General features: G+C 45.6%; 1 protein-coding gene across 1 annotated transcript; it reads right to left on the bottom strand.

Annotated features, from left to right (window-relative positions):
* Window positions 1–4,675: 4,675 nt before the first annotated feature.
* Window positions 4,676–11,408, bottom strand: LOC100454182 (PRAME family member 5). Its single transcript, XM_024232373.1, has 4 exons — window positions 11,362–11,408; window positions 8,231–8,539; window positions 6,984–7,565; window positions 4,676–5,237 (listed from the first exon to the last, which is right to left on the bottom strand). The coding sequence occupies exons 2-4, from the start codon at window positions 8,515–8,517 to the stop codon at window positions 4,676–4,678; spliced, it is 1,431 nt and encodes a 476-aa protein (XP_024088141.1). The 5' UTR covers window positions 8,518–8,539; window positions 11,362–11,408.
* Window positions 11,409–14,357: the final 2,949 nt, after the last annotated feature.

Raw genomic sequence — 14,357 nt, 5'->3', positions numbered from 1 at the left:
TCAATTGCTGGACTTTCATGATACACATGGAGTATCCACAGTATCACAGGGGCCATTTTTTTTTCATAATCCAGTGTATTTCTATTATTGGTGGCGAGGTAATGTTGATGTCCCCAAGGTAGCAATTTAGTGAGTATACCGATGATAAACATTTCCATGCATCATCTGGTCAACAGCATTTGCTATCAAGTGCCATGTTCCAGGCTCAGCAGTGGGAACACAGGATGATTGAGACAAAGTTCCTGATCTTTAGCAGCAATATCGAACAAGTGAGATTGTCAGGGAAGAAGAAATCCTTGTAAAACATACCGTACCCCTAGAATTCTGTAATCATGCTCCTGGATATTTAATGAAATGAGTAAACCCACACCTTGATGTTTATAGCAGCTTATTCATAATCGCCAAAACTTGGAAGCTAGCAAGTTGCCCTTCAGTCAGTGACTGGATAAACAAACTGATCCATCCAGTCAGTGAACTATTATGAAGCCATAAAAAGACATGAAAGATTCCTAAATGCACGTTATTGTACAAGTGAAAGAAGGCTATGTGAAAAGACTCATCCTGTTAGACATTCTGGAAAAAGCTTTTGCCTTTTTCTATGGAGACAGTAGAAAGCCCAGTGGTTGCGAGGGGTTGGGAGTACAATGGGATGAATGGGAAGAGGACAGAAGACTTTTAGGGAAACAAAACTACTCTCCATGATGCTCTAATGGGGGATACATGTCATTATCCCTTTGTTAAAATCCATAGAATGTACAAAAACAGCAATGATCCCTCATGTGAACTATGGGCATTGGCGGATAATGATGTGTCCATGTGGCTCATTGATTGTGACAAATTCTCTGTGTTGGTGTGGGTGTTGATCCTGAGGGGGTGCTGTGTATTGAAGGAGGAAGGAGGCAAATGAGAACTCTGGACTTTCTGATTAGTTTTTCTGTGAATCTAAAACTGCTATAAAGAAAAAAATCGGCTGGGCGTGGTGGCTCACGTCTGTAGTCCTAGCATTTTGGGAAGCTGAGGCGGGTGGCTCGAGGTCAGGGGTTTGTTACCAGCCTGGCTAAAATGACAAAACCCTGTTTCTACTAAAAAACAGTAATACTAATACAAAAATTAGCCTGGTGTGGTGGTGCATGCCTGTAATTCCAGCTACTCTGGAGGCTGAGACAGGAGAATTGCTTGAACCCTGGAGGCAGAGGTTGCAGTGAACTGAGATCGTACCACTGCACTCCAGCCTGGGTGACAGAGTGAGACTCCATCTCCAAAATAAATAAATAAATAAACTCAAGGCTGGGTGGGGTGGCTCAGGCCTATAAGGGCTCACTCCCAGCAATTTGGGAGGCTGAGGCAGGTGGATTGCTTGAGCCCAGAAGTTCAAGACAAGTCTGGGCAATATGGTGAAACCTGGTCTTCACTAAAAATACAAAAATAAGCCAGGCATGATGGTGCAGGCCTGTTGTTACAGCTACTAGGGGGACTGAGGCAGGGAGATCACCTGAGCCTTGGAGGTTGAGGCTACAGTGAGCCATGATCCTGCCACTGCACTCCAATCTGGACAACAGAGTGAGACCTTGTCTCAAAATAAAATAAAATAAAATAAAATAAACTCAATATTTTTTAAAACTGTAATTTTCCTTTCAAAGCTCAAATTGTATTATTCTAAATATATTTTAAAGAAGAAATGATTATTGTTCACTGTCTTTAAAATTAGTTTTTAAAATCTCATTTGTTTTGACTTTTCAAACCAAGTTAAGTATTCTTTTTCTCACCCTCCTTGAGATGGAGTCTTCCTTTTTCACCCAGGCTGGAGTGCAGTGGTGCATTCTCGGCTCACTGCAACCTTTGCCTCCCAGGTTCAAGCGATTCTTTTGCCTCAGCCTCCTGACTATCTGGGATTACAGGCGCCCGTCACCACGCCAGGCTAATTTTTTGTATTTTTAGTAGAGACGGGGTTTCACCATGTTGGCGAGGCTGGTCTCCAAATCCTGAGGCTGCCTTGGCTCCCCAAAGTGCTGGGATTACAAGTGTGAGACACCATGCCCGGCCATAATAATAAATTTTATTTTATAATTATTTTTTTGAGACGGAGTTTTGCTACTGTTGCCCAGGCTGGAGTGCAATGCCTCAGTCTGAGTTCACTGCAACCTCCACCTCCCAGGTTCAAATGATTCTCGTGCCTCAGCCTCCTGAGTAGCTGCAATTACAGACATGTGCCACCACACCTGCCTAATTTTTTGTATTTTAAGTAGAGAAGGGATTTCTTCATGTTGGTCAGGCTGGTCTCAAACTCCCGACCTCAGGTGATGCAACTGCCTCAGCCTCCCAAAGTGCTGGAATTACAGACATGAGCCACTGCACCTGGCTCATAATAGTAAATTTTTTAAAACGCCATAAAATATAATCCTTGCAACACTCAATTACACCATCTGGTCTGATCTATCAGCAGATGGCACCTGAGACCTATGGATTGGAAATTTGGATCTCATACTCATTATGAATGAATCCAGTCCAGAAATGCCCACCCTGCCCCCTGCAGGCTCCTGGGGCTCTGCTCTTTGGGGGAATCGTGATGAAATTGTGGCAGAGAGTAGAAGTTGACCCCATTGCATGCCCTGAGTTCTTGTTGCCTCTCTATTATCAGGAATAGGAAGTGAGATTGAAAGACGAAAATTGCTGGGACTTCTGCTGAGAAGAGAAAAAACAACAAGATGTATTGATCTTACTGTATGCCAGGCCCCATGCCAAGCCCTAAACATGAACCATCTTATTGGATCCTACCAGGGTCCTATAAGCCGTTGGACATCATCATCCTCATTTTACAGGAACCTGAGGCTCTTGGCTAAGATCCCTGACAGCAATACCAGCCCGTGAGTCCTCAGCAGGATCGTTCACTTGGGTGCTCGTTATGCAGGCTTCCTCAGCACAGGGAAGGTCACTCATCACCCACAGGCACTTGATCGTTTTCCACCCTTTGATGATGTGAGATTCCAGAACATGCTGCAGTAGTCTCTTCCTTGATAGGGAGAGAGGGGAGGTGTTATGAGAAAATCTCTCATCGATCTGACCTTCCTCCCCCCAAAAGACGTAACTTTTAAAATGTCAGATGGAAATATTTAAAAAGTGTTACACACCTGCATAGTTCTAGTATTTTAGTTAAAGGGAAAGTGGCTGTCTTTTCTGGCTACAACCAGTTTAATTCAAGAAGGGCTGCTAGTCATCAGGGGAACAAGCAAGGGTTGGAGTTGCCCGGAGACTCCAGCTAATACACAATGTGGACATGCCTTCCAGGGCAGTGGGAAGAGAGTGGCTCCTTGTGCAGTGAAGCTGACGTCCACTAACTAAGGCTTCTGGAACCATGTGGAGCCTCACAAGGAGTGGGCAGGGTCTCAGCATCTGGCTAGCAGTGAAAGACCCTGAGAAGAAGATGCTTTCCATGTGGATTGGCTCACTGTTCTTGCCCAGTAATGTTCCAGACCCTTGGTGTCCACGTGGTGTGTATTAACCCATTGAACAGCCACAGAAACTAACAAGGAATTAACAGACATCTAAAGAAGTGAAGAACCGGAGGAGGCCAAGCCAAGCATGGTGGCTCACACCTATATTCCCTGCATTTTCAGAGGCCAAGGCAGGAGAATCACAAGCTCAGGAGTTCCAGATCAGCCTGGGCAAGACAGCGAGGGCTCGTCTCTACTAAAAAAAAGTATCCAGGTGTGGTGGCTAACACAGCTGTAGTCCTAGCTACTCAGGAGGCTGAGGTGGGAGGATCGCTTGAACCCAGGGAATTGAGGCTGCAGTGAGCTATGATTGTGCCACTGCACTCTAGCCTTAGTGACAGAAGGAGACTTTTAAAAAACAATCAAACAGACAAAAAGCCTGACACAGTGGCTCGCACCTGTAATTCCAGCACTTTGGTAGGCCTACTTGCGTGAATCACCCAAAGTCAGGAGTTTGAGACCAGCCTGACCAACATAGTGAGGAAACCCGGTCTCTACTAAACACACAAAAATTAGCTGGGCATGGTGGTGCATGACTGTAATCCCAGTTACTTGGGTGGCTGAGGCAGGAGAATCATTTAAAGCTCAGGTGGTGGTTGCAGTCAGCCGAGATGGCACGATTGCACTCCAAACTCCAGCCTGGGCAACAAGAGTGAAACTCTGTCTCAAATAAAAGAATGGGAGGAAACTGATTACAATAACCAAATTTTATTTCAATGCCTTGATTTTCTTGGGCTGCATCTTATTGATTGGACAACTCAGTGCCTTTTGTTTTTTCCATCAATAACTGAAGATTCCTGAGGCTGAAAGTGGAAAACAGGTTACTTAATAATAGAGGGCACCAGACAGTTTCCGCTCAGTTTTCCTTTATTTCTGATTGTTTTTTTACAGACATCCATGCAAGAGTAACTCCCTCATGTATTCTCAAGCCTGAATGCCACTCTCGACATTCACATTCTCATTTTTGACTCTATAGGACACAGGTCCCCAAAGTCCCTTCGAATCCATGGCAACATTTCCCCCAAGTCCGGCTCCTGCTTGATCACCTTTCCTTTCCCACTTTCAGAGCACATGTCTGAAACGATGGGTTCTGTGCTCCCTTTAGGATGTACCTAAGACCTAGGTTTTAGTTTCCAAGTGTCCAGAAGAAAGTGATTGACATATCCATCCAAATAGGCAGGCATTCAACAGCAGCAGTGATCTGCCTCCAGGTCATAAAATGACCTGTTGCCACAGTCAGGGCAGTAGTCAGTACAGAACAAGATCCTCTTGGGGTGCCTTAAGTCCCTCACTCTCCCCATCAGGTCAGCCCTAAGTTGGTCAAATCTGCTCCAGCAGAGAGTACCATCAGCATCATAACTCTCCCGTGGGACAGGATACAGCTCCAGGCATATGTTTTTGAGTCTGATTGTGTGGCACAGCAGGTCCTCCAGGGTGGCCATGGAGATGGGATTTCCACAGAAGCTGAAGGTGGTGAGCTCAAAGCAGCGGCTCAGGGCAGGCAGGATGACGTTGACTTGGGAGTCTACGATACCACAGTCATCTAATTCCAGGTACTCAAGGGTGGCTGCAACTTTTTCTAGCAGAACTTGGAGAGGCACAAGACTGAAATTGGCCAGTCTGACGCCACTCAGGTCCAGGGTCTTTAGTTGACTGATGCTCGGGCACTGTGATAGATGCTTCAAGTCTGATTCCAAAAGCACACAGTTAGTTATTACGAGGATCTTTAACGAGGTCTTCAGACAGCTGGGGAGAGAGAGCAAGAAGTTAATTCTGGGGAATCATAGGGGTGAGTGGAGGGTGGAGGGGAATGGCTTCAAGGTAATTGATGGAGACCTTTTTGCCCAAGCTCAGGGTCATTCTGATGGCCTGATGGTCAACACTTAGGATGATGCGTGATGAAGAGCTTTGCCACTGACGTCACTTCCACTTTAGGTCCGGCGCACTAACTCACACCTGTAATCCTAGAACTTTGGGAGGCTGACACTGGTGGATTACTTGAGATCAGGAGTTTGAGACCAGCCTGGCAATCATGGCAAAACCTCCTCTCTACCAAAGATGCAAAAATTAATCAGGTGCGGTGGAGGGCGCCTGCAATTCCAGCTACTTGGGAGGTCAAGGCAGGAGAATCGCTTGAACCCAGGAGGTGTAGGTTGCAGTGAGCAGAGATCATGCCACTATACTCCAGCCTGGGTGACAGAGCGAGACTCTGCATTAAAAAAAAGAGAGAGAAAAATAATTCCATTTGACGCTGAGTCATTTCACCATCATTTACAGGAATGGATCAAGTTCACAGAATCCTGAAAGCTCCCTTTCCTCATCTGTGAGGCAGAAAACCACATCTCTGGGCCACAGGAGCTCATTGGAGATTCAGAGATAAAGGACAAACCCAGGCAGGATCCTGCAACATCAGCTGGGGTGGGCGGGCTGCAGGCATCCCTGACATGCCTGTATCATCAGCAAAACATCTGTGACTTTCCCCATTCTTTGTGCCTGCTCCCTGACCCTCTGTTTCAGAATCATGCATTTCCTAGGTAATTAATTTACCTGGAGCTCAAAACAACCTTTTACAACAGGGAATTAGAGATGGGATCATTCGTGTTCACCAAACTGTGGGGCACAAACTCATATTCTGAAACGTGCAGGTTTGCTGACCATTCCCCACGTCAGTGCCCACTGCACTTCCCTACTTCACATCATCTTCTTAAAAATTAGCTTGTTGGCTGGGCATGGTAGTTCTCGCCTATAATCCCAACACTTTGGGAGTCCAAGGTGGGTGGATCACCTGAAGTCAGGAGTTCGAGAATAACCTGGCCAACATGGTGAAACCCTGTCTTTACTTCAAATATAAAAATTAGCCAGGTGTGGTGGCCCACGCCTGTAATCCCAGGTACTCAGGAGGCTGAGGCAGGAGAATCGCTTGAACCTGGGAGGCAGAGGTTGCAGCGAGCTGAAATGGCACAACTGCAGTCTAGCCTGGACGAACAAAGTGAAAATCCACCTCGGAAAAAAAAAAATTATCTTGTTTGTTTTTACTTTTATTTATTCATTTCTGAAAGGGGTCTTGGGATGTTACCCAGACTGGTCTTAAACTCCTAGGCTCAAGCTAGCCTCTTGCCTCAGACTCCCAAAGTGCTAGGATTACAGGCATGAGCCACCATCCCTGGCCTAGTTTTCATCATCTTAACTTAGACACACGTCCTCAGGAGGAATTCAGAAAGGCACCGTCACTAGATCTGAACCCTCCAGTAGCTAGCTTCCTAGCATGGCAGCCTCTCTATAGCATCTCTCCTAGCTGATCCCTCTGCCTCTATTGGGATGGTTGCGTGATACCCATTTCAGGACAGGGCCACCAACAGGACAATGCATGGACATTCTAGTGTCCCCTTCACTATTACATCCTCATAGGCTGGCTCACAGTAGATGTCCACTAGCGTTTACTGTAACAGGCTCTGCTGTGGTCTGCAGAGAAAGCTCACCATCCTCCCTCACCTGAGCAGCTGGTCCAGGTGGCCTTCAAGGAGAGAAACAGAGTTCATATAAAGCATTTGGAGGTGGTGCAGCTTGAGGAACTGAGTGGTGAACTGCGCAACAATCTCCTTCTTCTGCTCTGGGGAAACGTAGCGAGAGACATCCATGTGGGAGAGAACGAGCTTCTGAAGATTCCTCATCTGGCCCAGGTATGGGGTAAACTGTGTCAGGATGGGCAGTATCCACTTGCAATTCACTTCCACCTCCTGGATACAGTCTAGGTTCACCATTTTCAGGGTGCTTCTGATATTGCGGAAGGGCATTCCCAAAATTTTCAGCTTCTTACAGCACAGGTGTAGTACATCTTTCCTCGGCTTGACCCACAGAAGGAGGCAGGTGAGGTATTCATCCAGAGTCCTGTTCTTGAGCCAAAGTTCTATGAACACAGTCAAGGGCTGCTGTCCTCTCATCCTTGGACAGTCCTGCACTGGTTTTTTGTTCCTCATGGTGTTGAGGAAGCACCCATGGGCCATAGCTTCAGACCAAACCATCCAGAAGTTCTCACAGACATCCTGTAAATCCAGCACTTGAAGTTTCCACCTCCTGTGGGAAAATAGAGGTGAGACTGAGAATTTAAGGACTCATTTCTGAACTTAAACTCCACATACTGGATAGCAGCTGCTCCCCTCCCTGCTTCTTGTCCCTCTCCCTGACTTTTCTCCACCCTGTTTCTTCCTTGGATCCTGCCCAAATCTACATTTTTTTTTTTTTTTTTGAGACCAAGTCTCCCTCTGTCGCCCAGGCTGGAGTGCAGTGGTGCGATGTCAGCTCACTGCAACCTCCGCTTCCCGGGTTCAAATGATTCTCCTGCCTCAACCTCACATGTAGCTGGGATTACAGAAGCCCACCACCATGCCCAGCTAATTTTAGTATTTTTAGTAGAGTTGGGGTTTACTATGTTGGACAGGCTGGTCTCAAACTCTCGACCTCAGCCTCCCAATGTGCTGGGATTACATTGTGAGCCACCGTGCCCGGCCCAGTTCTCACTTTTCATGGTGCCTTTCAGTGCCATTAGAGGAGAGATTCCTGTTACCTCCATGGACTTGCATGGTGGGCAGTGCTTTCCCTGAGGAGCTGGTGAATGGCAAAGGCCTCTCAGCTTCCTCACCAACATCATCCCCCCTTGGGCCTCCTCACTTCTCATGACCCAGCTGTTCCTTCTGTTGGACACCTGTGCCCTCCCGGCCAGACCACTTGGGCCACCTCACCTGAGACGAACCCCGTGGTTAAGCAGTGCATCAAGCCCATCGAGCACAGCTTGGAAGGCCTCCAGACAAGGCATCTTCATCAGAGGCCTCAGAGGGAGGCGGCGGAAGGGCCAGGCCTGCACCATCAGCTTCAGGGCCTCACAGCGTCTCCTGCTGAAGGCCTCCATGAACAGTGGGGGGAAAAGTTCTGTGGGCAGCTCCTCCAGGGTGGAGATTGCCAAGGCTTTGTCCCTCAGCAGGCTCCGCCCCGCAAGCTCCAGGAGTCTGGGTGGAGTCCGGATGCTCATCTTCGGGAATCTGCAAGGAAAACTTCCAGAGGACAAACCCAGAGAAAAGGCATCACTCTCAGGCCAAGCCCATGCAATCTCATGTTCTCCCAGAGCCAAAGTCACTGCTCTGGCAATGGTGAAAGAGCCCTCAGTTTACTCCAATTCTACTCGTACTCATTGGCCATTAAGCCAGCATTCTGCCTCTGCTGCATCAGCACGAGCGTCTCCCCAGCAGTGAGGAGGCAGGGCCACAACTAGCTCTTCCTTTCTATCCAGTGCTCCATCCAGTGACTAGTGAGTGTGGAGGAACCTGAAAGCTAACCCCTCCCACCACTGGGGGAAATTACTAATTACTCAAGGTTCTAAAACAATGGGAATGGGAGTGTCACAAGCCTACATGCCTATATTTTCAGTTTCTACAAATAAGCTTGTTGGGAACATTCATGGAGCATCCCTAGAATAGGTTCTATTTGTTTTCTTTTCATTATTTAAGCTTTCTTTCTCTTTCTCTCTCTTTCTTCATTCTTTCTTTCCCTCTCTCCCTCCCTTCTTTCTTTCTTTGCCCCTCTCTCTCCCTCCCTTCTTTCTTTCTTTCCCCCTCTCTCTCCCTTCTTTCTTTCTTGTCTTTCCCTCCCTCCCTCCTCTCATTCTCTCTCTCTCTCTTTCTCTCTCTCCCTCTCTCTCTCTCTTTCTGACAGGGTCTTGCTCTGTCACCCAGCCTGGATTGCAGTGGTGGGATCTTTGCTCAGTTCAGCCTTGACCTCCCAGGCTCAAAGGATTCTTCCTCCTCAGCCTCCCAAGTAGCTGGGACCACAGTTATGCATCACCACACCCAGCTAATCTTTTATTTTTTGACTCTTTGTAAAGACAGTGGATTTTGCAACGTTGTCCAAGCTGGTCTTGAACTCCTAGTCTCAAGCAATCCACCCATCTTGGCCTCCCAGAGTACTGGGATTATAGGTGTGAGCCTCCGCCCCAGCCTCATTATTGAAAACTTCAGTGAGAAGCTTTGAAAGCTATATGACACTGTTATGCATCATTCGCAAGATAGATGTTTCCAATGCACACCTCTTACACATATTCAAAATGAACCACTTTGGCTGGGTGCAGCGACTCACACCTGTAATCTGAGCATTTTGTGAGGCCGAGGCAGGTGGATCATCTGAGATCAGGAGTTCAAGACCAGCCTGGCCAACATGGTAAAACCCTGCCTCTACTAAGACAGCAAAAATTAGCCAGGTGCAGTGGTCTGCACCTGTAGTCCAAGCTACTAGGGAGGCTGAGGCAGCAGGATCGCTTGAACCAAGGAGGCAGAAGTTGCAGTGAGCTGACATTATACCACTGCACTCCAGCCTGGGAAATAGGCTAGATTCAAAAGAGAGAGAGAGAGAGAGAGAGCTACATTTGATTAGACTTCTTTATCTCCACCCAGTTAATCCTGATTGGATTTTTGGCTTTCTTCCAGATTAACTGATAGAATTATATATTTATCCATCAAAATGAAAAATTTATGGATAGGGTGAAAGTCCAGGACTCATTCACTGATTCCCTCCACAAACATGGAGTTTTTACTAATATATGTCCTTCACAGTCCTGAATGTGAGATAGGGAAGGGTTGAATCTGTTCCTGATATTAGATGGACAGAAAGAAAACTTGAAAGTATCTTTGTTGAGGGATCCTTGGCCACATCAAATTTATCAAAATATTTCAGAGTTAAAAGAGTTTTACAGAGACAGAGATGACAGTCCCTAAGAAAACACAATAGAAATCTTCATATATCCAATGATCACCTGGCTGGCATAATTTTTTTTGGTGTTGAGGGAGCTGAGTCTCACTTCATCGCCCAGGCTGGAGTGCAGTGGCGCCATCTCGGCTCGCTGTTACCTCAGCCTCCAAGATTCAAGTAATTCTCATGCTTCAGCCTTCCACGTAGCTGGGATTACAGGCATGCACCCCCACTCCCATGTCTCCGTTTGGGTGGAAGAGGATGTGATTGGTTTAAAATTAAGGTCAAAGATCCTTTTTGGTTAGGATTTTGTTTCTGTTTTTTGGACAGGGTCTCTCTCTTTTGCCCAGGCTGGAGTACAGCAGTGGTGTGAGCATGGCTCACTGCAGCCTCAATCTTCTGGGCTCAAGTGATTCTCCCACACCAGCCACCCAAATAGCTGGGACTACAGATGCATGCCACCATGCCTTGCTAACTAAAAAAAAAAAGAGGCCGTGCACCAGTGGCTCACAGCTGAAATTCCAGCAATTTGGGAGGCCAAGGCAGGTGGATCACTTGAGGTCAGGTGTTCGAGACCAACCTGGAGAGCATGATGAAATCCCACCTCTACTAAAAATACAAAAATTGGCCAGGCATGATTTCAGATGGCTGTGATACCAGCTTCTGAGGATGGAGACTGAGGCATGAGAATTGCTTGAACCTGGGAGGCAAAGGTTGCAGTGAGTTGAGATCGTGCCACTGCACTCCAGTCTGGGCAACACAGCGAGACTCCATCCCTGCCCTCAAAAAAAAAAGTTGTGTAGAGGAGGGTTTTTGTCATGTTGCCCAGGTTGGTCTCAAACCACTGGGCTGAAATGATCCTCCCACTTTGGCCTCCCAAAGTGTTGGGGTTAAAGGCATGAGTCACTGCTCCCTTCAAGAATTTTGAAATGACATCAACCAAAGCACAATCAACTTTTTTGAAATAAAGACAGAACTGCATTTAGAGGAAAAAATTCAAAGCTTCAAATTGTTCCTATGGAAAAAAAAAAGGGACAGGATATAGCTCTGTGCCATCGTAGGCTGCACTGTCACCATCCCAGACCGAATGACTGTAGGTCAGATGGGAGTGTCCTTACAGAAATTGGTGACTTACCAGATCTGGATGTAGTTTAGAACGTGCTCAGACCTCAGGAAGAATCAGGCAGGAACTCCAGGCTTGAAGACTCTGGGTCTCTCCTGTGGGTCTTTAGAAGCTTTTATTGACCTTTCTAATCACAACTCCCACCCACGCCCCTCCACGTATCCGCTGCTAGCCTCCAATCAAAAAGTGATATCTGATTGCATTTCTGAAGCTCCACCCAGTTAATCCTGATTGGGTTTTTGGCTCTCCCCAGATTAATGGACTGAATCAGATATCCATTCATATCACATATCTATATTCAGTTTGTGAAGCAAGAAATTGACAGTGTTAAGGATGGGGTAGAAGTCAAGAATACGTTCATCAAGGCCGGGTAAGGTGGTTCATACCTGTAATCCCAGCACTTTGGAACGACAAGGTGAGTAGATCACCTGATGTCAGGAGTTCAAGACCAGCCAGGTCAAAATGGTGAAACCCCATCTCTACAAAAATACAAAAACACAGAAATTAGCTGGGCATGATGGCAGGTGCCTGAAACCCAGCTACTCGGGAGGCTGAGGCAGGAGAATTGCTTGAACAAAGGAGGCAATAGTTGCAGTGAGCCAGAATTGTGCCACTGCACTCCAGTCTGGGTGACTGAGGGAGATTCTGTCAAAAAATAAAAAAATTCATTCATTCATGAACTGCACAAACACTGATGGAATTTTAATAATATGTGAACTTCATAGTCTTGAGTGTGAGGCAGGGAACGACTTGATCTGTTTATGACATTAGACAGAAAAATACAATCTGAAAGTAGTGTTGTTAGGAGATCTTTGGCCACATCAAAATATAAAAATGCTTTACACTTAAAAAAGCTTTATAAAAACAGAGGGGTCGTCCCTACAAAATCAGAATAAAAATCTCAATGTATCGAATGGTCTTGGGGATTTTGTGTAACCTAAGGTAGCAGATTACATGCTCGTTCTGGTGGAGGACAGGTGCCACTGAGGGCGTGAGTCATCTCAGGGCTTAGGTTAAGGCTTCTTTGGAAGAAATTGAAACCACATCTATAAACCTTATAAATGTAATCAGTGAAGAAGGGAGGGCGAGAAAGAAAAATAAACCAAGCTTGCAACACATTCAGCATTCATCAGGAGGTCAGCTTGCTCTCTGACCTGGTTCCTCATGGTTGCTGGCAGCCTACAGTTCCAAAATCATATAGACCTTAGATTACAGTTCCCCTTAACTTCCCGGCAGACAACAATTTAAGCAGTGTAAAACATTAACTTTTTTCATCTGAGATATTCTTTCAGGTTCTGCATGTCAGTGAACCTACTAATGCCAGCTGATCTGAAGGGCCCTGCAATGCACTAATGCACCAAAGAATGCAGTTTCTACATCCTGTTGACTTCTTCCCTCTTACTGCTACCCCAACTTTCCAGCCCCTTGCTATCCAGGATCCACTGGAAATGCTCAGTACTCCTTGGGGAGATGAATTTGAGGATCTCCTCCTAGCTTCTCATTCAGCCACCCTGTGATCATTAAACTCTCTGCCACAAACCCTGCTGTCTCAGAATATTGGTCTGCTACTGTGCAGCAGGCATAGGAACCTGATGGTCCTGTAACAAATTTATGTCAAAATTACAAAGGGAAGTGAAAGTGGAGGCTGGTCAGGATTGAGCTGGGTGTTTTAATGGAATCCTGGGAGTGGACAAAGACTTGGTAAACATGTTGTGGGTTACTGAGGAGTTGGAGAAGGAATCTTTCCAACATTGCACAGAGGCTCCTTTGGTTTTCATACTTATGAGCAAGAATGAGTCTTTCAAAAGAATTTATGTAATTCTCCTCATTTTTCCTTTCAAAACCTTTGTCTTCCTTTACCTCCCCGAATAATCTCACATCTATTCCCATTGCTTTGTTCATTTCATAATAAAAATCGTTTTTTTCCCCTGTGGAGTCTCTTTCTCTGTTAAGTAGACCATATATTTTGTTGCCACACAAGATTAGTAACTTGGTTTTATGGAGAGAAAGGGACAAAAGAATCCCAATCCTCAACAGCTAGAGATGATATGAAGGTCAGGATTATTCTTTGTCATATCTGCACCTGCATATTAGCAGTGAAAACGTGCAGGTCACATTAGGTGGACTTCCAAATTAATCATCTGTGGAAGGTCCTATGATTGGCTTACATCCTGTCCCTGAGTAAAGAATCTGATCTTGAGTTCATGAGTGCCTGAGACTCTTCAAGTACTGATGAAGGCTTCACCCAGTGACAGTGAGAAGGATGCTGATTTGATTCTGATCATGAAGTTTTGCTGGTTGTCTTGCAAGGAAAATGTTTTCGCCTGTTATGTTGTCATCTAAAGTCAATGATTGTAACCTCTGTATTGTCCCTTCCAATGGAAAAAACAAAAACAAGAAACTCAACTCTATTTGAGCCTTGCCAGCATAAAACAAAAGAAAATTAAAACAAACAAACAAACAAAAACTGATAAGAGGAGTCCCATTCACTTCTTTCAACCTTTCTTACCAAAGCATTCCAACTTGTAACAGACTTTTGAAAACACTCATTTTGTCAGTGTGTGTCTTCCAGGTCGATCCTCACATTTAGCTTCCAATGAGGCTTTATTTAATTATTTCTGCCTCAACTGCCTTAATGTCTATTGACAACAAGTTGCATGGTAATGGTTGGAATTGGGGTGGGAAGAAAAAATATTTCTGTGTATTTTATAAAGTAATCCTTGTTTGCCATCTCCATTGAAGAATGAAGAGGTTTTTCTCCAAATATGTCCTGAGTATTGATGCATCCAATAAATAAAACTATTATTTCATATAGTAGAGCTATAGACGCATTCTATTTGCCTCTAGAGTTTCCAATAAACCAATGTCTAGTTTCAGTAAGTTCTCTGATTATATGGCAGAGGGTAACTTGGTCATGTTCTGATTCTGTGTCTTTGTCGATATCTATAGCATTCCCATCTACATAATGTGTGTGAAACCAAAGAGTTTGATTCTAGTGGGAGTCTGGA

The sequence above is a fragment of the Pongo abelii genome, chromosome 1 (assembly GCF_028885655.2).
Source record: "Pongo abelii isolate AG06213 chromosome 1, NHGRI_mPonAbe1-v2.0_pri, whole genome shotgun sequence".
In the NCBI taxonomy this organism is placed as follows: domain Eukaryota; kingdom Metazoa; phylum Chordata; class Mammalia; order Primates; family Hominidae; genus Pongo; species Pongo abelii.
This window is presented reverse-complemented; position numbering and strand designations above follow the sequence as displayed.

What these genes read in the sequence shown, in the direction of transcription:
- LOC100454182 (XM_024232373.1), bottom strand. Translation starts at nt 8,517, where the DNA reads ATGAGCATCCGGACTCCACCCAGACTCCTGGAGCTTGCGGGGCGGAGC. An exon ending in AACCACGGGGTTCGTCTCAG is followed by an intron (nt 7,566 to 8,230) that starts GTGAGGTGGCCC and finishes ATTTTCCCACAG; the next exon opens with GAGGTGGAAACTTCAAGTGC. An exon ending in CACCTGGACCAGCTGCTCAG is followed by an intron (nt 5,238 to 6,983) that starts GTGAGGGAGGAT and finishes CTCTCTCCCCAG; the next exon opens with CTGTCTGAAGACCTCGTTAA.